Raw genomic sequence first — 26,329 nt, forward strand, 5'->3', positions numbered from 1 at the left:
AATGTTTTAAAGAGCAAAACCATGAGGTGGATACAGCACGGGTCCAACTATGATCAACCAATAAGATTATAAATGTAACTGCTTAGCTAATGTTGATCCAGTAGGGAAGCAGGTCACGTAGCAAGGGTACACAGAAGAACAAAGACATTTTTAGGAAGAGTTAGGAGATTTTACTGGGAAGCAGTTTTGTTTTTGTTAGATATGTTACCATAACATTCAGTTTAAAAGTGGCGACGCTTCAAGAGCAGCTTGTAACGTATCCTGCACTTGTCATTTCAGGAGCTGTCCTGCTTTGTCACGAGGTGCTATGAGGTGGTGATGAATGTCGTCCATCAGCTGGCTGCCCTCTATATCAGTAACAAGTAATGCATTTACAAGGATTTTTTGCTTTTGTTTTGGTATCAGGGATTGAACTTAGGACCTTGCACTTGTGAGGCAGGCACTGGAACCACTGAGCTAAATCCCTGGCTCCTGGATTTTTGCTTTTATAATAGAGATGCAAGAAATATTTTCCTGAAAAATCTCTGTAATACCCTTATGTTCATTCCTTTCATTTGTTGAAGACTTGTGATGTTTAAGTACTACTGGATGTGTCTGTTACATCAATTAATTAAGAAGGCACAGTTTCTACCATGATGCATGAAGCTGTTTTCTGTCTGAATGAGAATGTTGACTCTTGCATGTGACATACAGGCAAAAGCTGACACGGAATCTCTCCTCGGGGCAGGAGAGATGAGCACATAGCTCCCCCAGGTCTGTGGCACCTGCTATGTGGCCCTAAAAAGTCTTCCCAAACCCTTCTCTGCCCTAGAGGATAGGATTTATCTGAGTTTTCTGTTCAGTTTTAAATTATGTCTTCTCTCTTCTGGACTATCTGTATGTAATTGATGTATAAGTGCTATCTTAAATATCTACAAGAAGGTAAAGTTGTATTCTTTGGCTTTTGACTTTGGTTCACTCTCAGAAATACATGCATTATTTTCGGTAGGAATGAGAACTCAGACGTGAGGCTGCCTGTGGTTATTCCCAGGCCACATGTCTTCTCCACTCAGGAGTCGGGTGTGGGCTAGGGTGCACAAGTCAGTTCCTTCGTGGAAGATGGGGCCTGGGACTGATTCCTGAGGTCTCTTGAGTTGCAGTGAGCAAGCTTTATTAACACAGATATGCATCAGAATTCCAAGAGCAGCAAGCTGCTCCCATGCATACTCCTTGAGATAAGAATGAAGTGTGACTGAAAACTGAAATCTTAACTTGGATTTTTTTTTTTTACGTTAAATTCTTTTATTGGTACATTTTAGGTATACAACACAATTACATTTCTCATTGGGAATTGTACCTTTACATAATGCATCTTGGTTCTTATTTTTTCCCCATTCCTAGCCCTCCCTTCACCCCCTCCACCCTTCCCTATTTACAAAGACTTTATTTCCATTTTTTCCATTTCTCATCATTTTTCCTTTCCCTTCTTTCCTTTCCCCTGCCCCTCCCACTACCCCTAGCCCTTTGGACCTTTTCTTCCTATTTTGCATTATCGATTGTTCATTCTCATCATTGGTACATTTTAGGTATACAATATAATGCCATTCATCATTGGAAATTTGCACCTTTACATAATCTCTCTTGGTTCTTATTTTTCACCCTTGCCCAGCCCTCCCTTCACCCCCTCCATTCCTCCCTATTTACAAAGATTTTGTTTCTATTTTTCCATTTTCTCATATTAATCCCATTCCCTTCTATCCTTTCGGCTATCCCTCCCACTTCCTTCCCCTTTGCCCCTTTTCTTCCTATTTCACATTACCTATCGTACATTTTAGTCCTTATTTACACTTTCAGTTTCTCACACCAGAGAAACTATTCGGTATTTACACATGTGTGTCCTGTTTATTTCACTTAAGAGTATCGCCTCAATGTGCATCCACTTAGCTATAAATGTCTCTAATTTCTCATTTTTTATGGCTGAGTAGTACTCCATTTTATTTTTAAAAACCCACATTTTCTTTATCCAGTCTCCAGTTGATGGGGATTTGGGCTGCTTCCAAGTTTTAGCTATCACATACTGTGCTGCAATGAACATGGGTTCACATATATCACTGTGGTATGATTCTTTTAATTCTTTGGGGACGATCCCCAGCAGTGGAATAGCAGGGTCAAATGGGACTTCCAGTCCTAGTTCTTTGAGGTATCTCCATACTGATTTCCACAGTGCTCGCACCAGTCTGCACTCCCACCAGCAGTGGAGCAGGGTTCCTCTTTCCCCACAGCCCCACCAGCATTGGTTATTGGTTGATTTCATGATAGCAGCCATTCTTTGTGGGGTGAGGTGGAATCTCAGTGTTGTTTTCATTTGCATCTCTTGAATGACCAGTGATGTTGAACATTTTTTCATGTATTTATTTCCTATTTTTACTTCTTTGAGAAATGTCTGTTCATTTCGGATGCCCATTTTCAGGTTGGGTCTTTAAATTTGGGAGGTCTGATCTTTTTAAGTTCTTTATAGAGTCGAGATAGTAGACCTTTGTCTGAGGAAGAGCAGGTGAAGATATTTTCCCACATTGTGGGTTGTCTCTTCACACTGCTGGTGGTTTCTCTTGCTGTGCAGAAGCTTTTTAATAAGAAGAGATCCCACTTGTTGATTGTGCTAGTTCACGGGCAGCTGAGATTTTGTTCATAACATTTTTTCCTACACTGATGTCTTCAAGGGTTCTACCTAACCTCTGTTCCAACTGGTTCAGAGTTTCTATTTTAATATTTAGATCTTTAATCCATTTCGACTTTAGTGCATGGTGAGAGATACAGGTCTAGTTTTAATCTTTGGCAAGTTGAAACCCAGTTTTTCCAGCACCACTTATTAAAGAGGCTATCTTTCCTCCAGTGAGGGTGTTTGGCTCCTTTATCAAAGATGAGATGGCAACAACGTGTCTGGGGTTGTTTCTGCATCTTCTAATCTGTTCCGCTGGTCCTCAGGTCTGTTTCTTTGCCAGGTACCGTGCTGTTTTTATCACAATAGCTTTGTAGTATAGTTTCAAGTTGGGGATTGTGATACCCCCTGCCATGTCTCTGTTACCTAGAATTGCTTTTGCTATTCTGGGTCTCTTCTTGTTCCAAATGAATTTTTGAATTGTTTTCTCAAGGTCCATGAAGTATGCTGTTGGGATCTCAATTGGAATTGCATTAAATCTATATAGCAGTTTTGGAAGTATGGCCATTTTCACTATATTAATCTTTCCTACCCAGGAGCAGGGGATGTCTGTCCATTTTCTGATATCATCTTCAATCTCTCTTTTCAGAGTGCTGTAGTTTTCAGAGAAGAGGTCTTTGATTTCTTTCATTAGGTTGATTCCTAGATATTTCAGTTTTTTGGATGCTATAACTTGGATGTTATTTTATTATAGGGTTGCACCCAAAATCATAGAGACAACTGGAGTTCATTTTCAGGTAAAAGTAATTTAACTTGACATGTAAAACAAATTTTTACTGTGTCTCACTTCGGAGTTTGCATAATTGGCAAGTACAGCAGCTGTGGCAATATGAAGGCCTTTGTTTTTTTGTTTTCCATTTCCTGTCTTTTGTCAGTAGCCGATGGGTACTATGATCGGCAACGGGTAACTGCTTTCCCTGGAGCAGCCTACTGCAGTTTTCAGAGTCTCTGTGGCGCAGAGGCTTACGTCCCATTTAAGTATCAAACCTGTAACTGATTTACTCCTGCTTTAACTAATTCAGTAATTTACCTAAATGTGTTTTGCTTTAAAAATCTACATGATGCTTAACTTCTAACTGGTGACTAAATGATAATCATTAAAGGTTTCTTGACAGACTATGTATGAGCACCTGGGAGAACTGCTCACAGTTTTGCTCACCCTGGACGAGATCATCAATAATCACATCACTCTGAAAGACCACTGGACCATGTACAAAAGGTGCACCAGCTAAAACGCTTAAATCTTCTCTTACTTTGTATGGATAATGTGTTAGTAAAGAGTAAACAGATATAAAGAATTCAGATCTTTTAGAAGACCAGACTATATTTGGAAGGAGCTCATGTTGGCAGATATTTTTGTGAAGGTAGTACCATTCTTTAGTTTGAGGTGGTTTGAGACAGTGATATTACCGTATGAACCTTTTTGTTTGTTGTGCAGTAGGATGTTAATTTACCCACCATAGGACACAGATTATTTTCTTTTGGGTTCTGTTTAACAGTTTGTCTGAGCTTGGTTTCATTTTGCTATAGAATGTCTATATTTTATTCTGTTTATGTCCACCTAATGCCTAGTATCAAATATATGAATTTAGGATGGGAAAACAAGCACCAGATAATTAAATATATTAAGATTGGTTTGCTCAGAGCCAAGCATTGTGGCCCACGCCTGTAATCCCAGCATTCAGGAGGCTGAGGCAGGAGAATTGCTGCAAGTTTGAAGCCAGCCTGGGCTATGTAGTGAGTTAGGGGAAAATTTCTAGTTTTTAAGAATCAGTTGAGTAGATTTAAGATCTTTTCATAATCTTTTCCAAGGTTAATGAAATCTGTCCATCACAACCCTTCAAAATTTGGAATTCAGGAAGAAAAACTGAAGCCATTTGAAAAGTTTCTGCTGAGGCTGGAAGGACAGTTGCTTGATGGAACGATATTCCAGGTAAGTGGGGCTGTGCCAGGGCTGCAGCAGTTGGGCTTGTCTCAGCTGACTGAGCTAAGAATTACAGATGCTTTTATAGAATACCACTGAATTTGTTTTCCTTTAAAAAGTGCTTTGGCTTAATAGATTGTTTGTATATGAAGTAGCAAACAGTGACAGGTTGTACTTGGGATGAAGGTTTTTAGAAATATTATGTAAAAGGATAAAATTAAGGATTAAAATCTAATGCTGAAGCTTTTGTGTTAAGTGTTGTGCTTAGGTTTGTGAGTCTACCTTTAAAAAAAACCTGGTTAATTCCTCTAAGGCTCATGGAATATAAGTTGAGTCTGCATGGTCCAGTAGACTAGCTTTGAGCCACATGTGGCTATTTCACATTAACTGACATCAAATTAAAAAAATCACTTGGTCACAGTAGCTACGTTTCAGGTGCTCAATAGCCACAGGTCATTTGTGGCTGGCCGTCTACCCTTCAGCACGAAGCAGAACATTTCCACCATCAGGGAAAGTTCTGTGGACAGGACCACCTTGGCTAGTGTCCCCCAGAAATTATATTCCATCCTATTTTACAACCACGTCAGGTAGTTTATATTTTACATGATTACAGTTTTCATAGATTGACCTGACTCTTGTTTTTACCCATTTAATTGTTAGTCCATTAGATTCAGAAAGTAAGTTTTGTTATTCTTTTTCCAAGGGACATTTCCACATTTGCTATGCTGAAGTGGTAACAGAGTAATTGTAAACTGAAAGTATATACTCCACTCTTAAGAGTGTACAGTAAAATGACGAGCATGCTTTCCAGTGCTCTACCAGAAATATCTTGTGTACACTCTGAGCAGCTCTGTCTCTTCACTCAGACATCTGGGGTTGTCAGGAAAAGGGTTAAAATAATGAGAGCCAGCAAAGTGCAGGTGCTTGCTGAATGAACGCAGCCGCATGCCCTGTCATTACTACATGCCTTGGGTGCACCGCCGGTGTGTGGGTCCTTGAGTGATCCCTTCAGCCGTGCAGGTCTATGGGCACCCAGTCTCTTTCGTCTGAACGCTGTGCTTAGGAAACGAACTGGATACCATGTGGCGTTTTCTCCAAAGGCCCCAGCTCATACGAGATCCTTCATCTTTGGTGATGTCCTCGGCCTCATTGTGTGGGAATATATTATTTGACTATGCTCATATCTGCTGTACTTTTATTTTTATTTTTATTTTTTTGTTACTGGGGATCGAACTCGAGTCCTTGCACTTGCACAGCAGGCGGCAAAACCACTGAGCTAAATCCCCGGCCCTCTGCTGTACTTCTATAATAAACTTTCTTTCGGGAAAGTGGGGACAGAATCTCACTATGTAGCCCAGGCTGGCCTTGAACTCGTAGCAGTCCTCCTGCCTCAGCCTCCCTCCCAAGTGCTATGATGACCAGCGTGCGCCCCCGTACCTGGCTTATAATAAACCTTCATCTTTTTAAAATTATTATGTGGCTCCTCTCTATTTGTGTGGACCTGAACCTCATATTTCTGTGGCTACAACCTGTATGTGGCTGTTTGCTGTTACAGGGGTCCAGCTGTATGACTTTCACATAAGTCATACTCGGATATGGAAGTGCACCCATACTTTCCAATCAGAAGGATGTAGATAACAGGTTAAAGTAAGAACTTAAGCTTTGGTTTTAGTAAAATTAAAATAACAGTCCAAGCTCATCACACACCATGTGAATTGCTCGATAGCTTATTGAGACCAACTCTCTCTTCACTGTTTCCCGTGTAGGCCTGTATAGAACAGCAGTTTGAGTCTCTCAACGGAGGAGTATCTGTGTCCAAAAATAGCACTTTTGCTGAAGAATTTGCACATAGTCTTCGCTCAATTTTTGCAAATGTAGAAGCCAAACTTGGTAATGTAAATTGCGTTTTTGGGTTTTTGATTATACAGTTTGCATTTCTTTGAAGCATAACTTAAGTATTTTGGTTCTACTTTTCTCCTTTGTTCCTGTTTGTAAGGAGAACCTTCGGAAATTGACCAGAGGGACAAGTATGTTGGAATCTGTGGACTCTTTGTACTGCACTTTCAGATTTTTCGAACTGTTGATAAAAAGTTTTATAAGTCTTTATTGGACATTTGTAAGAAGGTAAGAATTTAGAACTTCTGTTTTTTAATTTGAGTATATTAAAAAGATTTTGTATAGGAGTAGATTTTTTAAAATGCATTTTATTTGCAAAAATAGTTCGATAGTATTCATTACTAGAATCCACACTTTCCAGAAATAAGTAACACAGTGAGTGGAGTACAGCGTCACCCTGTGCTGCAGTCAGGTGTTTGTCTTATGTCGTTGTAAGGTTTTTCAGTGTGTGGTTATTTTTTCTTGAGATGAATCGTCTTAGCCTGTATTTAATGGAGTTCTTCCTTGTCTTTACTCTGTAATTCTACTTCATATGAGTATGTATATCAGTAGACATTGTTCAGATTTTTACTTCTTCATTTGGTTTCTGTTACTGCTACAAATACTACATTTTCCCCTTCTTTCTGCTTTTTTTCCCCTCCTCTTGACATTCATTCTTACTGTTGAAATAGAAAAAATTTTTAGTTTTTTCTGCATCTTTGCTCTTTCCAGTGTATGAAGCTTGTTTTTAAAATAGAAAATTTAATTTGTGTGTAGTGGCATCAACTGATAAAAGTCCATGAGAGCCCAGCCATCTGTGTGTGGTTTGTTTTCTTTTTTTTCTTTTTCCTGATACAGACTGAAAGTAAGGATATGAGGGTTCAGGAGTCTACTTTTTGGTTATTTTTATTGTTAAATCTGTGAAAAATGTGTATCGTGTATATCCATGTGCATGTTAATATTTAGGCAGAAAAAGATGATCATACTCAACACTAGTACTGAAATACTTTCACTCTGCTGCCATATATATCAGTAAAGTTTTGTGTGTGTGTGTGTGTGTGTGTGTGTGTGTGTGTGTGTGTGTGTGTGTGGTTATTTTTTCCTAAGATGAATTGTCTTAGCCTGTATTTAATGAATTTCTCCCTTGTCTTTACTATTTTAGGTTCCGGCCGTCACTCTAACTGCTAATATTGTATGGTTTCCTGATAATTTTCTGATCCAGAAAATGCCAGCAGCTGCCAAACTTCTAGACAGAAAAAGTCTCCAAGCCATTAAAATACACAGGGATACTTTCCTACAACAGAAAGCTCAGTCACTTACCAAGTAGGTTTTATAAGCAACCGTCATGAAAATAGATATTTTATATTGAAGGCATTTGAATTATTATTTTTTATTTATATATTAATTGGTACATTTTAGGTATACAATACATTTACATTTATCATTGGGTGTTTGTACCAGAACATGATGTATCTTGGTTATTTTTTCCCCCATTCCCTGTGCGCCCTTCACCCCTCCACCCTTCCCTATTTACACAGAGTTTGATTCCATTTTTTTTTCTTTTCTCATAATCTTTCCTTTCCCTTCTTCCCTTTCACCTTCCCCTCCCACCACCCCTACACCTTTGGACCTTTTCCTATTTCAAATTGTCAATTATTCGTTTTAATCATTTTCATCCTTATTTACACTTTCATTTTCTCACACTAGAGAAACTATTTGGTATTTACACATGTGTGTCCTATTTATTTCACTTAAGAGTATGGCCTCGATATGCATCCATTTAGCTATAAATGTCTCTAGTTTCTCTTTCTTTATGGCTGAGTAGTACTCCATTTTATAAAAACACCACATCTTCTTTATCCAGTTTCCAGTTGATGGGCACTTGGGCTGTTTCCAATCCTTAGCTATTACAAACTGTGCTGCTATAAACATAGGTGCACATATATCGCTGTGGTATGATTCTTTTAATTCTTGGGGAAGATTCCCAGTAGGGGAATAGCTGGTTCAAATGGGACTTCTAGTCCTAGTTCTTTGAGGTATCTCCATACTGATTTCCACAGTGGTCGCACCAGTCTGCACTCCCACCAACAATGGAGAAGGGTTCCTTTCTCCCCACACCCCCGCCAGCATTTGTTATTGGTTGATTTCTTGATAGCAGCCATTCTTCGGGGTGAGGTGGAATCTCAGTGTTGTTTTCATCTGCATCTCTCGAATGACCAGTGATGTTGAACATTTTTTCATGTATGGCTGTTTTTATTTCTTTGAGAAATGTCTTCATTTCAGATGCCCATTTTTGAATTGGGTCTTTGAATTTGGGGGGTCTGATTTTTTTCAGTTCTTTATATATTCTAGATAGTAGACCTTTGTCTGAGGTACACCTGCTAAAAATTTCTTCTCATGTAGGTTGTCTCTTAGCTCTGTTGGTAGTTTCTCTTGCAGTGCAGAAGCTTTTTAATAAGATGAGATCCCAGTTGTTAATTCTTTGTGTTAGCTCCTGTGCTACTGAAGTTTTGTTCATAAAGTCTTTTCCTATGCCAGTGTCATTGAGAGTTCTACCTAACTTATCTTCCAGCAAGTTTACTGTTTCTGTCTTGATATTTAGCTCTTTAATCCACTTCGATATTAGTTTAGTGCACGGTGATAGATATGGGTCTAGTTTTAATCTTTGGCAGGTTGAAATCCAGTTTTTCCAGCACCATTTATTGAACAGGCTATCTTTTCTCCAATGAGGGCAATTGGCTCCTTTGTCAAAGATGAGGTGGCTGAGTATGTCTGGAGTTGTTTCTGCATCTTCTAATCTATTCCACTGATCCTTGGGTCTGTTTCTTTGCCAGTACCATGCTGTTTTTATCACAGTAGCTTTGTAGTATAGTTTCAAGTTGGGGATTGTGATACCCCTAGCCATGTTTCTGTTGCCCAGAACTGCTTTTGCTATTCTAGGTTTCTTCTGCTTCCAAATGAATTTTTGGATTGTTTTCTCTAGTTCTCTGAAGTATATTGTTGGAATTTCACTTAGTATTGCATTAAATTTATATAGTAGTTTTGGAAGTATGGCCATTTTCACTATATTGATTCTTCTTACCCAGGAACAAGGGATATCTTTCCATTTTCTTATATCTTCTTCGATCTCCTTCAGAGTGCTGTAGTTTTCAGTGTAGAGGTCTTTTGCTTCCTTTGTTAGGTTGATTCCTAGATATTTCATTTTTTAGATGCTATTGTAAAAGGAATTATTTCCCAAATTTCTCTCTCAGTGGGTCTGCTATTTGCATATAAGAAGGCTATTAGTTTTTTGAGTGTTGACCTTATACCCAGCTACTCTACTGAATCTGTCAGTTAGGTCTAAAAGGCTTTTGACCGAGTTTTTTGGGTCTTCTATGTAAAGTATCATATCACCAGCAAATAATAACAGTTTCACTTCTTCCTTTCCTATCTTTATTCGTTTTATTTCTTTCTCTTGTCTAATTGCTATGGCTAATGTTTCCAGAACAATCTTGAATAGTAGTGATGATAGTGGGCATCCTTGTCTTGTTCCTGATTTTAGCGTGAAAAATTTCAGTTTGTGACCATTTAGTATGATGTTGGCTGTTGGTTTTTCATAGATAGCCTTAATCAGGTTGAGATAAAGACCTTCTATTCCAATTTTCTGTAGCGTTTTTTATCATGAATGGGTGCTGGATTTTGTCAAATGATGGCATTTGAATTATGAAGTGGAATTACTTCTTGCCAGAGAAAGCTTGGCCATCTCTGTGGGCTTTATTTTCTAGGAACTTTTCAGCTTAATACCAGTTTAAGATGTAGGCAAATTGTACTTTATAGCCACACATACTTGCTTTCAGCCGTCTTATTTTTTTTTATCTAAATGAAGTCTGATTCATTTGCAGAGGATACCATTTGATGATATTAAAAACATTGAGCATCCATGATGATTTTTGGAGGAGTTCACTTTAACGTGATGCCCTCTCCTGTTTATTTTCACAAACTTACAAAATTAGAAAGTGCCAAAAATTAAAGGGAAAATTGTTCCCGGCCCAATTTCTCCCTAAGCCCCGGTCCTGCTCCCCAAAAGAACACTTATTGCCATCAGGTTCAGGTCAATCTTGAACATAGTTATGTAGCCCAGGCCAGCCTGGAACCTGTGGCAGTCTTCCTGCCTCAGCCTCCCCAGTGCTGGGCTGCAGGAGTGCTCTGCCACACCAGGCTTTCCCGTTGTTAAGTAAGGAAAAGTCAAGCTTAGAGAAGTGAACTTTGCCAGGTCACACAGGGGCTCAGACTTGTGCTGTGCTGATTGTGCTCTTGGGTGTCAGCCGCAGGTGGTGTTCATGGGCCACCTCAAGGTGCACGCTGCCTGCCGCAGGCCTGTGTGGGAAGCGAGTCTTGCAGATGCAGAGAGGGACGAACCCACTTTCAGAGATTCCTCAGGTGGTAAAGTTCTGTTTCCCACTTCTGTGACTCCAGAAATGAACCTGGCAGCCACTGTAGAGCTCCACAGAGTGGGGTGGCAGGGTGTTTGCTTTCTCTGTGTAGTAGCCTGGGAAACCTAAGGTTCATCCACTAAAGTAAACTGCAAGGGAAGGGGTGGTGACTGGCACGGGCCTTGTCCCAGAAGCTCAGAGCTGAGGGCTGGCTGGGGGAGCTGTCTGTAGGCCCCTGCGTGGTGGAAGCGGAGCGCGGAAGGCGGCCCCCGGCCCTGCGTGTGCCTGGACCCAGGGCAGGCACAGCCGACTCCCCCCGCTCCAGTGTTTGTGGAGCTGAAGCTGCTCGCATCCACAGCCATGTGTCCGGGATAGAAGCCTGAGCCTCCCGTGTGGCCACTGATCAGTGCTTTTGATCAGGGCTGGAGATGTGTTGTTTTTTTCTTAGTGGGTTTCCTGTTTGTATTTGAAATGCAGCTGATAATGACAGGACTGTTGGCCATTTTCATGACTTTTGCCAGTTTGCTTGGCTTTTTTTGTTTGTTTTTTTGGTACCGGGGATCGAACTCGGGTCCTTGCACTTGCGAGGCAGGCGGCGGGATTGCTTGGCTTTTTGAAACTTGAAGCATTTTCATTTTCTAGACTTAACCTGAGACAGATCGCCAGGCTGTGGATGTGAGCGTGGTGGGTGGAAGTGATAGATACAGCTGTTTTCTTCCTCCTGGTCTGATCGGAGCCCAGTGCGCTGCCTTCTCTTGTCCCCGGTCTCCTTCCTGCTGCAGTGTTGGTGGCCTTGGTGCTGTCAGGGAGCACTCCTGGTCCAGGTCTCTTTCTCTGGTCCTTGCCCACGGCCCATGCTGCACCTTTCAGCCCCGCCAAGCCCTGGAGGAAGCCTTGGTCCAGGACCCCGCTTCTCTCTTCCACACTTAAACTGGAGCCAGCAGAATCCTCCAGCTCCATATGAAGCAAAGCCAAGACTGACTGCTGATGTATTTGGTTTAATTGAATCATTCCTCTGCAGAAACCATTTTTCTAGAGCTTATGGTAGGGTTTTGCCTCCCTAGAACACGTTTACTGGGGACTTTGGTGTGAGTCCTCTTCAGGCCGAGCGGTGGAGACTGACTGAGGGCCTGGCGGAGTGGCAGCCCCACTTCCTGGTGGGAGCCCAACCTTACCAGGTGACGCCCTCATCCTGAGACTGAGAGTGCTCTCCTCCCGCTGATTCTCAAAACAGCAGTGGGACAGGACCGTCTAACTGGAGAAGGGTGTGGAACGTATCGGTGTTTCTGGGGTGGGAAAACTTTCTAAGGTCGCACTTGAATCCTGGCATGGCCACTTGCTTTTGGGTGATCTCGGCCCAGGGCAGCCCTGTGGAACCACCTCCCAGCTGATGTGAGGCTTGGAGGGGCTCATTTGTGTAAGCGAGGCTGACGCAGCGGTTGGCAGGTAGTGAGCATCCAGTGCCTGTCGGCTCCCAAGTCCAGATCCTGACCACATGCGCTGCGCCTCTTCTGGCTAGGCTGTCCTCTTGCCCCGCACTGCTCCTCTGGCTCCCTGGGTGGCTTCCCAGGAAAAGCACTGCCCCTTCTGGGTTATTCCTGACCCATCATCGTAGATCAGGGTTAGTCCTTCTGCGTGCTCAGCCCTGCTGGCAGCCTCCCCTAGCTCAGAGGTGATGCCCTGCCCTCAGGAGGCCTCCCCAGCCCTGCCTCCCTCCTCTGCCTGCCTCTCCTCTTCAGCTCATCCCTGGTCCCTGTGCTCTGGCCACACTGACATGTTTGTTACTACCCAGACACGCTGGGCCCTTTGCAGTCGCCGCAGGCGGGGCTCTCGGTGCTCACTTCCTTCCACTCTGCCCTCACACGCTTGCATGGGTTACTCTTCACTTGCTTCAGTCCTGGCTCAAAATCACCTGTTTGGTGAGCCAGCCTCCTTCTGTCACTTCACTAAAAATTATGCACCTGCCCCAGTCCCTGTCCTCTTCCCTGATTTATTTTTTCCATGCATGTCTCATTTGACATGTTTTTAATTATTTTAGGGTTTTAGTTATTGATTGCTTCATTGTACAAGTCTGCTTTCCAAAATATAATTTTCATGGGGGCAGGAAATTACACGTTTTGTTCTCAGAGCTAAGAATAGTGTTCTGTTCTTGATGTCCTCTGTGGACACTCAGTAAATATTTGTTGAATATGACATGTGACTTTTAAAAACCAGAAAAATGGAATGGATGCTGTTGGGACATATCTTCTTGCAATCAGTATGTTGAAATGGAAGTAAATTTCCTGTGCTGAGTGACCCCACTGTTTTCCCTGCTAGAGATGTGCAGTCCTACTACGTCTTTGTGAGCTCATGGATGATGAAAATGGAGTCAATTTTATCTAAGGAGCAGAGAATGGATAAGTTTGCTGAAGACCTCACCAACAGATGTAATGTTTTCATACAGGTAATCTTCTTGGGTAGAATCTTTTGGGAGTAACTTCTTTGTTAGTTTAATTTGCAGAAGTTAAATTTGGAAAAAACTGGGAAAGGATAGGCTGTGTTTTTGTTTTAGAACAAATTGATCTGGTTATATCTGACTTACTTCGCTTTTCTAATAGACCCATTCAGAGCTCTCGCTCTAGTCCATCTAGCACCTGACTGTTAGCTGTACCCCATCAGTTTAGAGGGGTTATGTTTTCATTATCATTTCATTCAGAATGTTTTTGTGGTTACTCTGGAGATTTCAAGATGAATCATCTACTCATTCAACTCTAATATAACTTAGCAGTTTTACCTCTTTCCAGACAGGGTAAGGGTCGCAAGCCACTTTAATTCAGCTTGTTTCCCTCCACTTTCTGTGCTGCTGTTGTGGACTTTGATCATCTCTGATTTAAACTTCCCGGGGCATTGTTGTTGCTGTTGTTCCTATAGTCGGTGTTTAGATTTCCTCATGAAGTTGTTTGTTTTGTTGTTGCCTTCCGTTCCTTCCTGCATCTTTTTCTTGTGGCTTATCCTTCTGCTTGTGGCATGCCTACTGGTATTTCATTTAACGTGAGCTTCTTTTGAGGAATTACCACAGTTTTGGGTGCAGCTGTGTCTTTATTTCAACAGTTTCGCTGTGTTAAATTTCTAGATTGGCTGGAATTTTTCATCCAGCTTTCAAACATGTCCTTTTGCTGTCTTCTGGCTTCCTTTGTTTTTTTTTAAATCAGCTGTCAGTTTTGTTGCTTTGTAAATATAATAGCTCATCATTACTTATAAGACAGAGACTGGGTTTCACAGCATTGCCGGGCTGCCCCTGGCTGTGGATTTCTGTGTATTTGTGCTGCTTGGGATTTGCAAGCTCTTGAATTTGTGGAGTGCTCTTATCTGCTGCCAAGCCCTGCTTCTCTTCTGTCTTGCTTCCTTCTGTTCTGATTCCCTCTCCTCTGCCTGATCTGCCACTTCGGGCACAGTAGAAACCCGTGCCAGCAGAGCTGGGCTGGGACATTGAGCAGTCTCACTGGCCAGTCGTGGACTGCAATGATGTGGAGAAGAATTTCCATCCTGTGATGCTGCTTTTTTCCAGTTCACCCTTAGTTTTTGGGGGGTTTTTTTGGTGGTGGGGGGGGTGTTAATCTTTCAGGGTCCCAAGCTGGAGCCTAGATGTTCACCAGAATCTTGCCCCCTCCTTGATGGGTCATGGACTCATTTTTATTCCCTTCCTGAGGGGCAGCCTCTAAGGCAGGTGCTTGAAGTGAAAGCAACTTGAGATGCCAGACTCTGGCTTCTGTCTTCTCCCAGGTCTGGGTTGTTTTGGGGTTTTTTTGGCAGTACTGGGGGTTGGATCCAGGGCCTCTGCCTGAGCTGCATCAGTAGTCATTTTCGTTTTTTTTCGAGGCAGGGTCTCCTTAGTTGCCGGGGGTGGGCTTGTGCTTGTGACCCTCCTGCCTCAGCCTCCTAGAGTGTGGGATTATGGGCTCTGCCCCTGTGGGCTTCTTACCTCTTTATTTCCTCGATAGCTCTTTGATGCCTTCCAAGGGATTTTAGACCTGTTTGCCGTTCTTTTCTAGTTTCTCGCAGGAATGGTGGTCCACACGGTCCCCTCCCTCATCAACAGTGACAGACTGCAGGGCTCTCCTCTCCCCGGTTAGACTCTGAAGTCCGTCCCTCAAGTGTAGCTCGTGCACAGACTAACTGTGAATGGGGTGATGTACTTTACGCCCCACCAGAAAAAAAGAGGAAAGAAAGGAACAGGAGCTTCCCTTTCTGGCCTGCTGTGTTTGTGCTAACTGCCTGCTAGGTTGGTCCTGTACTGGCAGTGTGGGACTCCTGGCTGTCTGCATGATGTGTCTACTTGTGTCCCAGGCTTTGGTCCCACAGCTGCCTTCCTCAGGGTGCCTGCCTTCTGTTTGGTCTTGATTCTCTTAGTGTGGCACCTGTGTTCACCACAGAGCTGTGCAGATCAGAGAGGCTCCTCCCCACCCTGCCAGGGACCCTCCTGTGGAGAGTGGTGGCTGCTTCAAGGGGGAGCCCTTTTCCCAGGGCGGGGCAGGAGGGAGAGGCTGCCCGCCGTCGGCTAACCCATGCCCTGCTCTAGACTGTGACAGTGTCTTTGGAGCCTTCACAAACCGACAGAATCTCTGTCGTTGTCCTTGGGTTTCCTTGTCTCCTTTTTAGGCTTCAGGGAAAATATGTGAGGAGTAGTAGTCTTTTTTCCTGTTTCCCTGAATTTAATAGCATTGAATTTTCAAAACCTTGCAAGACTTACAATTCCTTCACGAATAGAGGAGGAGAGAGTTTGTACGACTGCCTGGAAGGAGAGAAGGTCTGATTAGCAGACAAGTAGTGGATAGAATTGGTCTGGGTAAGGACGAAAGGACGCATCAGCTTTTCTCGTAACTCCCTTGCAAACCCACATTGGTCAGAAAGCAGCTCTTTCTCATTTTTCAGTTCCTAGCTCCTTAAGCATCCTTAGCTCTTGCCCTGAGTGGCAGCAGGTGGGGTCATTATTCTTTCCCCTGGCAGGCAAGCGAAGGATGAATAGATATCACCCTTACATCATTTCTCTGAAGGTTTTTTTAAATGATTGTATTCTATAATCTGAAAAGTGCTAAATATCTGCTATGTGATACCAGATATAAATAAACTTCAAGGGCTGCTTTGAAACAACTAGCAGTATATCACATCTCTGCAAGGAAGAATATTATGAAATATTAAGAGCTGGCTTTAAAAACAAGTAATTATTAGCAAGTTGAGAAATAACATTACGCAAATGAAGTCTTGGAGAAGTGAAATCTTTCCTTATGTTTATACTAAATGTTCCCTTTTCTTTCACAGGGCTTCTTATATGCATATAGTATTAGTACCATTATCAAGACCACAATGAATCTCTACATGTCCATGCAGAAGCCAATGACCAAGACCTCGGTGAAGGCGTTATGCAGGCTCATTGAACTTCTCAAGGTAGGGCTTCATTGCTGTATTTGCCGCCACGACTGAGAAACGACCAGGCCTAAACAAGAACAAGTTTGTTGTGTTTGGCTTATTGAGTACATGAGGACGAAAACTCAAGAAATTTTCCACTAAATGTTGTGAATGGCCAGTCGGGGTGCTCTATGACTTACCGTGGGGTTTTACGCTGATAGCCCATAACTTAGGCCAGCCCCCCTGAAATGTGCTCAGAATAAAGTGTTGAGTATCTCTTGTGATTCACTGAATCCTGAACTGAAAGTGGAAAACTGGTTGTGTGTGTATGCTTTTGCACCATTGTAAAGTCAGATAATTGTAAGTTGAGGACTTTGTGTCTAGACTTTATTAAAAGTTAATGCTACGAGAAAGAAAAGGACAATGGGAAAAGTTAGCTTCAGTATTTTTACTAAAATTTTGCTCATGGAAGTTTTAAAAGCTTGTTGCGAGAGTTTAAAAAAACACTCGTGACATTATCCATTATTCTCTGGTGTCCACATGCATATGAGGTTACTTAACGTGGAGCTGTTCTGTACCGTGGAGCACCTGCCTTGTGTTGTCTGGCGATTTGGACAGGAGGCTACTGACTTGTAGAGGAGGTCAAATGAGTCAGAACCATAGGGCACTTACAGCAGTATGGCACAGTGTCTCTGTAAGAAAACCATGTGGACTGGAGAGCCCAGGTAATCTTACGGAAAAGTAAAGTTAAAGATTCGCTGGTAAATTTCTGCTAATCATGGACTTAAGATTTGTTCAGGAGGTAAAGTTCTTTTGGGAGAGTGTAACTTAAGATTTCCAGGCTTTTTTCCTTTTAGCTATATTATCTGCTATTAGTTGACACTTTCTGTTTTGTTTTGGTTTTTGGTACTTAGGATCGAACTCAGGACACCGCTTACAAGGCAGTCGGCGGAACCACTGAGCCAAAACCCCAGCCCTTTTTTTTTTTTTTTGGACCGGGGATCGAACTCAGGACCTTGCACTTGTCAGGCAGGTGGCAGAACCACTGAGCTAAATCCCCAACACTTTTTAAATGGAATAAAAAAGCAGAAGTGTATGTATGTATGTTTGAATAGATACATATTCAGTATAATCATAGTTTTTAAAAACAATCAGCACTTCAGGGCTGATCACTTGAGCAGTGGGATGTTCTAGGAGTTTGTGGAGCCCCATGTATCCCCCGATTGCAGCTCAGGCCATCTGCTCAAAGGACATTTGTGTCCTGAATTTTATGCTCTCTTACTGCTGTGGTGTTTGCAGCTCAGCACGTATGGATGAACCCACACCCCGTTCATTGTTATGTATGGTTTGGGGGTTATATTAACAGAGTAATACTTCGTGTGTTTTTTGACTTTAACTCAGCCTCTCAAATTGGAATGTTTCCGTACTGAGGGGAGCAGCTGTGGCACCTTCCTTCTTGTCGCTGGGAGCTTGCCTGGCCTGGGCTCTGGGGCTGTGTCCAGTCTTCGCCACTGCAAACAGAGCTGCCATTCTCGTTCTGGTGCAGGAGTTTTTCTTAACATTGGGGCTGCTGTGTTAGGTTGTGCGTGTGTTCATCTTTTCAGGATGATGCCACTTTTTTTTGGACAGTAGTATCTGCTCATGTACCTCCCCCAGTATGTCAGACTTCCTACTGTTCCCCAGCTGGCCCACACCACTGCGGGATGAATACCACTTCCTGAAGTGCTTGGGACCAGAAGTGTCCAAGATCCCCATTTGTTTTGGGGATGTGAAATGTATGTAGTGAGATACTCAAGTCAAGACGTGGAATTCATTTGGTTCATACACACCTCACACATGGACCTGGAGAATTTCTTGTGTGCCTGCATTTTTTGACTGTGGCCCTTCTCGTGAAGTCAGGTGTGAGGTCTTCCACTTGTGCTGTCAGGTTGACCTTCGAAGAATTTTGGATTTTGGATTAGTTCAGATTTCTGACTTGTGGGTTAAGCATGTTCAACCTGTATTATCAAGACAGGGTGATTTTTTGGTTTTGTTTTGTAAATCAGTGGGCATTATTAGTTTGGATCAGGATTTTTAATGTTCAACCCCTAATTGTTAATGATGGTGAATATTTTGCCCATTATTTATTAACTTGTTTATATTTTTGAGAAAAATTTGTCCCCATCCTTTACTCAGTTTTCTGTGGGACTGTGTGTCTTAAAAATAATTTGTATTCCCTAGACACCAATTCTTTATATTTGGCAAATATCTTTTTATAAATTGGCTTACCTTTTCTTTTTTTTTGGTACAGGGGATCGAACTTAGGACCTTGCGCTTGCGAGGCAGGCAGCAGAACCACTGAGCTAAATCCCCAGCCCTACCTGTTATTTTCTTAATGGCCATTGACAAACAAGTTCTTAATTTTTTCTTTTTTTTTTTCTGTACCAGGGATCGAACTCGGGTCCTTGCGCTTGCGCAGCAGGCGACAAAACCACCGAGCTAAATCCCTGGGCAACAAGTTCTTAATTTTAGTGTGGTTGAATTTTCCAGTCTTACCCTTTATGCTGTTTATCGCATCTCATTTGCAAATACTTTCTCTTGCCTGAGGTCATAGAGATTCATTTCTATAATTTTGCTTAAAAATTGTAAGTTGACTTTCACAAGATCACTTTTGATTATTTCAGGCAATAGAGCATATGTTCTACAGGAGAAGCATGGTTGTGGCGGATTCAGTTTCCCATATAACACAGCACCTTCAACATCAGGCTCTTAATTCAATTTCTGTAGCCAAGGTACGCACGTAGTTATATTCTCAGCACAGTTATGTTGTCTTTTTTGTTCTGTTGTTTTATGTTTTTTCTACTTTAGCGTATTTTATTCCTTGAAACATAATATTCCTGGTCATTTATCTCCATAAGATTTTATGATTTTTAGAGTTATCAATCAGGGCTTTCTTTCTTCTGAAATTGTAGCATATATTAGTACACCTCTTAAAAATGATACAGTATAGGGCCAGGGATTTAGCTCAGTGGTTCTGCCGCCTGCCTCGCAAGTGCAAGGACCTGAGTTTGATCCCTGGTACCACCAAAAAAAAGATACAGTATGCACTTTTGAAATTGATGTGTCATTTTCAGAAGTGATTTCCTATTAAATTAATTTGGAAGTTTCCAGGTATGCCTGTACACTTGCTGTTCCTGACAGTTCTAGGAAGTAATGATAGAGAAGTAAACTGCAAAACATTGTAAGAAGTGTAACATGGGAGGTATTTTCCTATGGTCTCTGAAATTGAATCATGCAAAACATAATAGAGAAATGTATCGTCTTGGTTTTGTTATCTCAGAAACAAAACTAATAGTTTCCTCTTTTATTTTTAAGAAAAGAGTAATTTCTGACAAAAAGTATAGTGAACAGCGTCTTGATGTGCTCTCTGCTCTAGTTCTGGCTGAGAACACTCTAAACGGACCAAGCACAAAGCAGCGTCGTCTCATCGTCTCTCTGTCGCTCAGCGTGGGCACCCAGATGGTGAGTGTGCCGCTGGTGCCTGCCTGGGAGTCTCCGGGACGGGCTTCCTCCGTTCCTGGCCACTGTGCCTGTCCTGAATTTGATTCCAACCTCAGCTCTTTCCTCCCTTCTCACAGAAAACATTTAAAGATGAAGAACTCTTTCCACTTCAAGTAGTCATGAAGAAACTAGACATCATCAGTGAGCTCAGAGAGCGGTAAGTCTGACTGGTCTGTGTGACAACGCTCAAACAGAGCGGAACCTAGGAACCAAGGTTGGTTCCTCTTAGCACAGCAGAGGAATGAACTGGGATGGCGTGTCAGTTCCCCTGTGTACCCCTTCCAAGAGACCCTGCAGGGCTGGGACCGGGCCTTGCCCCAGAGGAAGCTGCTGCCCCTGGGGCAGGGGGTGGGGGGGAGGGCCGAGGATTCACTGAGGGGAGCCACAGCCTCACAGCCTTGCAGGGCCGATGTGGGTGTCACTCCTGCATGTTGACATTTCCTCCTCACGATATAGCTCCACCTCGTGAGAGACTGAGAGCTGTGAGCCAGCACTTTGTGATTTTATTCTGAGTACATTGCACTTGAATTACACTGTCAGTAGTCAGTCACTGAGTTGAATTAGTTTCAAGCTTATCTTTGCAGCTGTTTGTGACTTGTTTTCTTTTTATTGAGTAAACAGTAGGTTTCTTGAAGGGAAGATGAGTCTTCTGAATTTTGATTTCCCAGCTGAATTGTAGTTAAAGCATATAGTTAAAGTTTCCACTTAATGCTCATGGGGTTTTTTCTTATTATTATTTTAGGAAGCCGACATTTTTATAGTTAGTGACATTTAATTTTTCTATTCTTGGAAGAAATACTGAACCTTCTTCACTATAAGATGTTTGAAGCTGGGTGTGGTAGCAAGCAGTCCAGAGGCTGAGATAGGAGCATCAAAAGTTCAAGGCCAACTTGGGCAGCTTAGCAACGCAGTAGGTGGGATCCTGCCTCAAAAGAAAGCATTACAGTAAAGGGCTGGGATGTAGCTCAGTGCAAATGCCTTGGGGTCACCCTCCGGTACAGCAAAAGAAAATGACCTGACGTTTGATCATCATTTTGCTGCCCTGTGTGGTGTCAAGTAGTCATTTGGTGGCAAAGAGTATACATAGATTACATTGAATTGGGTATTTCTGGCCACCGTTTTTTAAGTTTTCCTTTCCAGCTTGGAGACAGGCAAAATGCTGCATGTGATAAAAGAGTTGTTACTTGCAGTCATATCGAATAGTTCTGAACATACATTTTTAAAATTGCTTAAATTTTTATTTCTTTATACAGTGCTGGGGATTGGACCAGTGCCTCTTGTGCAAGGCAGGCCCTCTGCTACTGAGTCCCCCCAGTCCTGTACATAAAAGTTACCTGCAGTGTTTTCCAGGTCTTTAAAACTAAAGCATGTACTCATAATTCTGACAGTGCCGGGTGTTGCAGTGTTTGTTACCTATACCAGTTTGCGAAATCCTTATTTTGTGTCTTTCTGTACTAATGGTGGGCTGAGTGGTGGGGGAGATGCAGAATGAGCAAGACAGCGCTCTCACCTCCTCGAACAGTCATTCCGAGATGCCGCAGGTGTGGTACTGCTCACTGCTGCTTTGTGTTGCAGCGTCCAGATGCAGTGTGACTGCTGCTTCTTGTACTGGCATCGAGCTGTCTTCCCAATCTACTTGGATGATGTGTACGAAAATGCTGTTGATGCGGCCAGATTACATGTAAGTAAAAGTGATAATGAAGGAAAGTCATCATATTGGTTACTTTTTCATGTGTAAAATAAATCTTAATAAACTATTTTAACATTGACTGCTGCTGCTGTTTTGTACAATGCAGTAAGCAGTATGTGTTTATGCAGTCTGTAGTCAGATTTCATATTAATACTAATGAAGTGAATTGTAATATATTCAGCTGCTCCCCACATATTTCTAATCATTCTCATTCCCTTGAATTTAGTTTGTGTCACAGTAGCCTGCTTTTCTCATAAGCAAACTGTGTGTCACGTTTCTACTCACTGTTCATTTCTATATGAATTTTTCTGGGTCCAAACTATATGCTTAGATTCTTTGATTGGGAAAGTGAGACATTTGTGGAAAAACCATTTTCCTTCAGAGTGAAGCTTTTGTCTCTAGACAGATAATTAGGTGATAGATAATTAGCCTTTGTAATGTTCCTTAGATGAGAGAGACAGGCGGGGTGTAAATTCATGCCTATTGTCATTTCCTCCCCAGTACATGTTCAGCGCGCTGCGAGACTGTGTGCCTGCCATGATGCATTCGAGGCATTTGGAGTCCTACAAGGTCCTTCTGAATTGCTATGACAAGGAGATTATGGAAATTTTAAATGAGGTGAGATTGGAGTTGAGATTGAGAAGCCTAAAACACTGTTTTAGAATGCAGTGTTCAGAAAAATTTTGGATTGAGGCAGACTTTCACTGAGCCAAATATTATATATAAGTCATCATGTAGAACAAAGGGTAGTCTGTAATTCCTTTGTTTTAGAAATCAGACTAAGAATTTGGAAATTTTTAATTTACTTCAGTAAAGTATATTTGAATTTAAATTTCTGTTAATTAGAAGATGGCACAATCAAAATGATTTGAGAATGGAGTGCTGCTTATGGTACAGTAAGGCAGCTAACTGTTAATACTAACTTAACTGTAAACTTAATATTTCATATGGAGAGCTCCTAAGAGGAGAAATGTGTATGATCAGATGGTTTACTTGTGTAACAAAATACACGCATCTCAGACCCTGTGATGATCAGAAAAGGTGGTTAATCGCATGGCCTTTGTCACAGGGAGCTTTGTGAGTTCAGTGATCGTCGCTCCAGGCACGCATTTCCCTGCCCTGTTGTGCGTGTTCTCCAGAGCTTCCTGCTTGGTGTCTGGTTCCACACATTCTATGTTTCACATTTGCGTCCTTGATGATGAAGCCATCACTCATTACCTTTTGATTTTCTTTTCAAGAGAATTAAATTTAAAATATTAAAGTAAAGGCTTGGTATTTATGTAACTGCCCCTGACCAAAAGAATCACTGATTTAAAATGGAGAACAAAGTAACTTTATTTTCTCAGTAGATTTTTTTTTTTTTTTTTTTTTTTTGGTACTGGGGTTCGAACTCGGGGCCTTCCACTTTCAAGGCAGGCAGCGGAACCACTGAGCTAAATCCCCAGTCCCTCAGTAAGATTTTTACCACAGAATATTTAGAATCCTAAACCCAGAAACCCTGTGAGGCAGTTTTTTCATCAGTGCACTGTATAGAGCTGTCGGGGGCAAAGTGCGGATGAGGGAAGACAGTGGTTGTAGCTTCATTGTGAAGAGTTCAGCTGTCACTTCCTAACGAATAGCATCTGCTGGACCAGCTGTGCAAAGAGATAGAGAAGGACCTGCGGCTCTCCGTGCACACTCACTTGAAGCTCGACGACCGCAGCCCCTTCAAAGTGGGCATGAAGGACCTGGCCCTGTTTTTCTCTCTGCATCCTATTCGGTTTTTCAACCGTTTCATCGACATTCGAGGTGCGTGTTCTGCCTGTCACGGTCACTGAGACGAAACCTTGAGGCTGTCTTTTTGGGTGTGGTGGTTTGTTATTTCCTTTCACTGCTTTTTCTGTCTTCATTTTTAGTTCTTGGCCCAGTATTTTAAAGGGAAAAATGTGATGCTCAGAGGCAGTGGTGGTTTTTCCTTTTAGTTTCATTTCTCGTTTACTGTTTCAGTGAATTAAACTTTTATTTTATTTTTGTAGCGTATGTTACTCACTACTTGGACAAGACTTTCTACAATCTCACCACAGTAGCTCTTCATGACTGGGCCACTTACAGCGAGATGAGAAACTTAGCTATGCAGCGCTATGGCTTGGTCATGACGGAGGCGCATCTCCCCAGTCAGACACTGGAGCAGGTGGGTGGGACGCGTTTCTCACTCTCCGACTCAGTAGAAGCCTTGTTTCTTTTTACTGTAGGTTTTTGTTTGTTTAAAGAAAGTGTTTACTACATAAAATCTTGTATTTGAAAGAGTAAAACATTTGGAGTCACTGGTCGGCTGTATGAAGAAATTTAGCCCAGTCTTGCCAGCGTGAGCTCAGACTTCTGTGGAGCATTGAAATAGATGGATACTTACTTTCAAGATGGACTAGGGTCATCAGGGCCTTCAGTAGGGGCCACAGCATTTTAAACCTGGACAAGTTTATAAACTTCAGTATCTGGAGGCAGGTGAGGAGCATTCTGTAATTGCAAATGCATTTGCTCTTCAAATGAAGAGTGCAGAGCTGGCTGTGGTGGCGCACACCTGTAATCCTAGCACTCAGGAGGCTGAGGCAGGAAGATCGCCATGAGTTCCAGGCCAGGCTGAACCACATAGCAAGACCTTGCTTAAAAAAAAAAAAAAAGAGTGCAAAACAGCATTGGCTGTCACTCATTCAGTTAGATTATTTATAATTTATCATTTCGTTTATAATATGGAATATCTCATTATGGAGCTGAGTGTAGCAGTTTATTTTATTAATTTGCATGGATTTCTAATATCCAGACAATATTTATCAAAAAATTATTCCGTTCTGGGCCAGGGATTTAGCTTCAGTGATTTCGCCGCCTGCTGCACAAGTGCAAGGACCCGAGTTTGATCCCTGGTACCAAAAAAAAAAATTATTCAGTTCCAAAATTTAAGGGTCATAAGTTTTTTTAGTCTCCTGCATGTAAGATCATTTCCAGGATCTGTTTGTGTATCCTTCTGTTCACTTATGCACACCTAATATTTATTGAGAATATGCTAGACACTGCCCTGAGTTAGGTATTCAGAGAGAAAGGGAAATCATTCCATTTTGTGTTACTTCCAGTCCAGTGGGAGAGAAAAGTGTATAAACAGACTTTTAGATTGGAAGTGAGAAAACCTGTAATAGAAACTTGGGTATTGCAGTGCTGTAGAGCCTATAGAAAAACTAGAGCATGATACTTATAAATACCATGGGTGTTAGAATAATAACTGAAAAATGAGGGAATCTTAACTACATTAAGAGTGCTGGTGTAATCAAAAGGAGCGTAGTTTGTAAAATCCCAGGGGTCTGCCTCTCCCTGCTGCTCGACCTCAGAGAACTCCCTCACCTTCACTTTCTTTACTTGAGGAATTTAATAATAGCACATCATCATTTGGAAATGCATAGCCTCAGGCTGGGGATTTAGCTCAGTTGTTCCACTGTCTGCCTCACAACCGCAAGGTCCCAAGTTTGATTCCCTGTACCAAAAAAAAGAAAAAAAAGCCTTGCAGAGTACCTGGAAAGTAGTATGTGTGTTATAATTGTCAGCGCTGTTCTGTGACTGCCTTCTAAGTTCTGGCCACGAGTTTACTTCATTTGAAAACTGCAGAGAAGACGCTTGGGCAGAGGAGAAGCATGGTGGGCGGACGACTGTGGGTCTTGGTCTTGATTACTGTCCTAACCCTTCCGGTCCACACGAGTGGCCCAGCTTCCGCAGGACAGAAGAGCGTCCTGCTGTGCCTGTCACGAGGCTCTCCATCCTCTGGCTGTGCCTCTTAGGTGGTTCATGATTCTGAACGAGTGAGGGGTGTAGTCTAACCAGCAAGTCACAGTGGTGATGCGAGCTTAACTAATTGATGTGAGTTAAACTAATGGTATTTCCATGCGTATTGTGTTGTAGGGCCTTGATGTTTTGGAAATTATGAGAAATATTCATATATTTGTGTCTCGATACCTCTATAATCTCAACAATCAGGTGAGTGGATTTTAGAAAATGTTTTTTAATCTGAGTTCGTAGATGGTGGGGGGGTCAGAGGGCAGGGAATTGGTTTTTGTTGTTTTGTTTTGTTTTGTTTTGTTTTGTTTTGTTTTGTTTTTTGGTACTAGGGATTGAACTCAGGACCTTGCGCTTTTGAGGCAGGCGCTGGAACCACTGAGCTAAATCCCCGGCCCAGAAATTGGTTTTTTGAGGGTAAAGATTAGTAAAATATATGGAACAAAAAATAATTGTTCAGAGATACTGTTTATTTCTTTGCTGGCATTTGGTGTATGAGTGGCTTTATAGTCCAGTTACCTTTGATGAAACAAATTCTGAATTCTCTTTGGATAACTAATCAGTATTTGCTATGGGTTGTATTATTATTAAGCATAAATTTGTTTCATTGCAGATTTTCATCGAAAGAACAAGCAATAATAAACATTTGAATACTATTAATATTCGGCATATTGCTAACTCAATTCGAACACATGGCACAGGAATCATGAATACCACAGTAAGCACCTGTTTTGGTGGTTGGGAGGTTAAAACACTCCAGATAAGGCAGTAATTTGGAAGATAACTTTCTTAAAAAGGATATTCTGCTAAACATACATTATTGCCTGTTTATATTATACCTGAATCTCCATTTTTTCAAGTGGTATAATTAAAAATACTGAGCACTTAATTGTCCGGGATGTGATGGGAGCTGTGAAAGGAAAGGCCCTGAGGTAGGTGGCCGCCTTGGGATCGTCGTAAGTGGCATTGGACATTGGAGGAGGCCAGGCTGTGTGTATGGATTGTGTTGA

At 42.0% G+C, this 26,329-nt stretch overlaps 1 protein-coding gene across 14 annotated transcripts in view; it reads left to right on the forward strand.

Annotated features, from left to right (window-relative positions):
• The window catches only part of Washc4 (WASH complex subunit 4), an 85,203-nt gene that overhangs the window by 31,168 nt on the left and 27,706 nt on the right, over positions 1–26,329 (forward strand). For all 14 annotated transcript variants that reach the window (XR_015443582.1, XR_015443583.1, XM_087192753.1 and 11 more), the window contains 18 exons: positions 280–362; positions 3,393–3,435; positions 3,814–3,917; positions 4,511–4,631; positions 6,389–6,512; positions 6,619–6,746; positions 7,660–7,820; positions 13,226–13,352; positions 16,208–16,333; positions 18,958–19,065; positions 19,649–19,795; positions 19,912–19,991; positions 21,410–21,515; positions 22,026–22,142; positions 23,144–23,312; positions 23,540–23,694; positions 25,446–25,520; positions 25,933–26,037. Coding sequence is in view for 12 of the 14 variants with exons in the window: in XM_087192753.1 (XP_087048879.1) it covers positions 280–362; positions 3,393–3,435; positions 3,814–3,917; positions 4,511–4,631; positions 6,389–6,512; positions 6,619–6,746; positions 7,660–7,820; positions 13,226–13,352; positions 16,208–16,333; positions 18,958–19,065; positions 19,649–19,795; positions 19,912–19,991; positions 21,410–21,515; positions 22,026–22,142; positions 23,144–23,312; positions 23,540–23,694; positions 25,446–25,520; positions 25,933–26,037 (2,079 nt within the window). In the remaining 2 variants the exon portion in view is untranslated. The remainder of the gene's footprint in view (positions 1–279; positions 363–3,392; positions 3,436–3,813; positions 3,918–4,510; positions 4,632–6,388; positions 6,513–6,618; positions 6,747–7,659; positions 7,821–13,225; positions 13,353–16,207; positions 16,334–18,957; positions 19,066–19,648; positions 19,796–19,911; positions 19,992–21,409; positions 21,516–22,025; positions 22,143–23,143; positions 23,313–23,539; positions 23,695–25,445; positions 25,521–25,932; positions 26,038–26,329) is intronic.

Source organism: Heterocephalus glaber, unplaced genomic scaffold (assembly GCF_053883595.1).
Source record: "Heterocephalus glaber isolate CG9 unplaced genomic scaffold, H.glaber_assembly_v1.0 deba00001572, whole genome shotgun sequence".
NCBI classification, from domain to species: Eukaryota; Metazoa; Chordata; class Mammalia; order Rodentia; family Bathyergidae; genus Heterocephalus; species Heterocephalus glaber.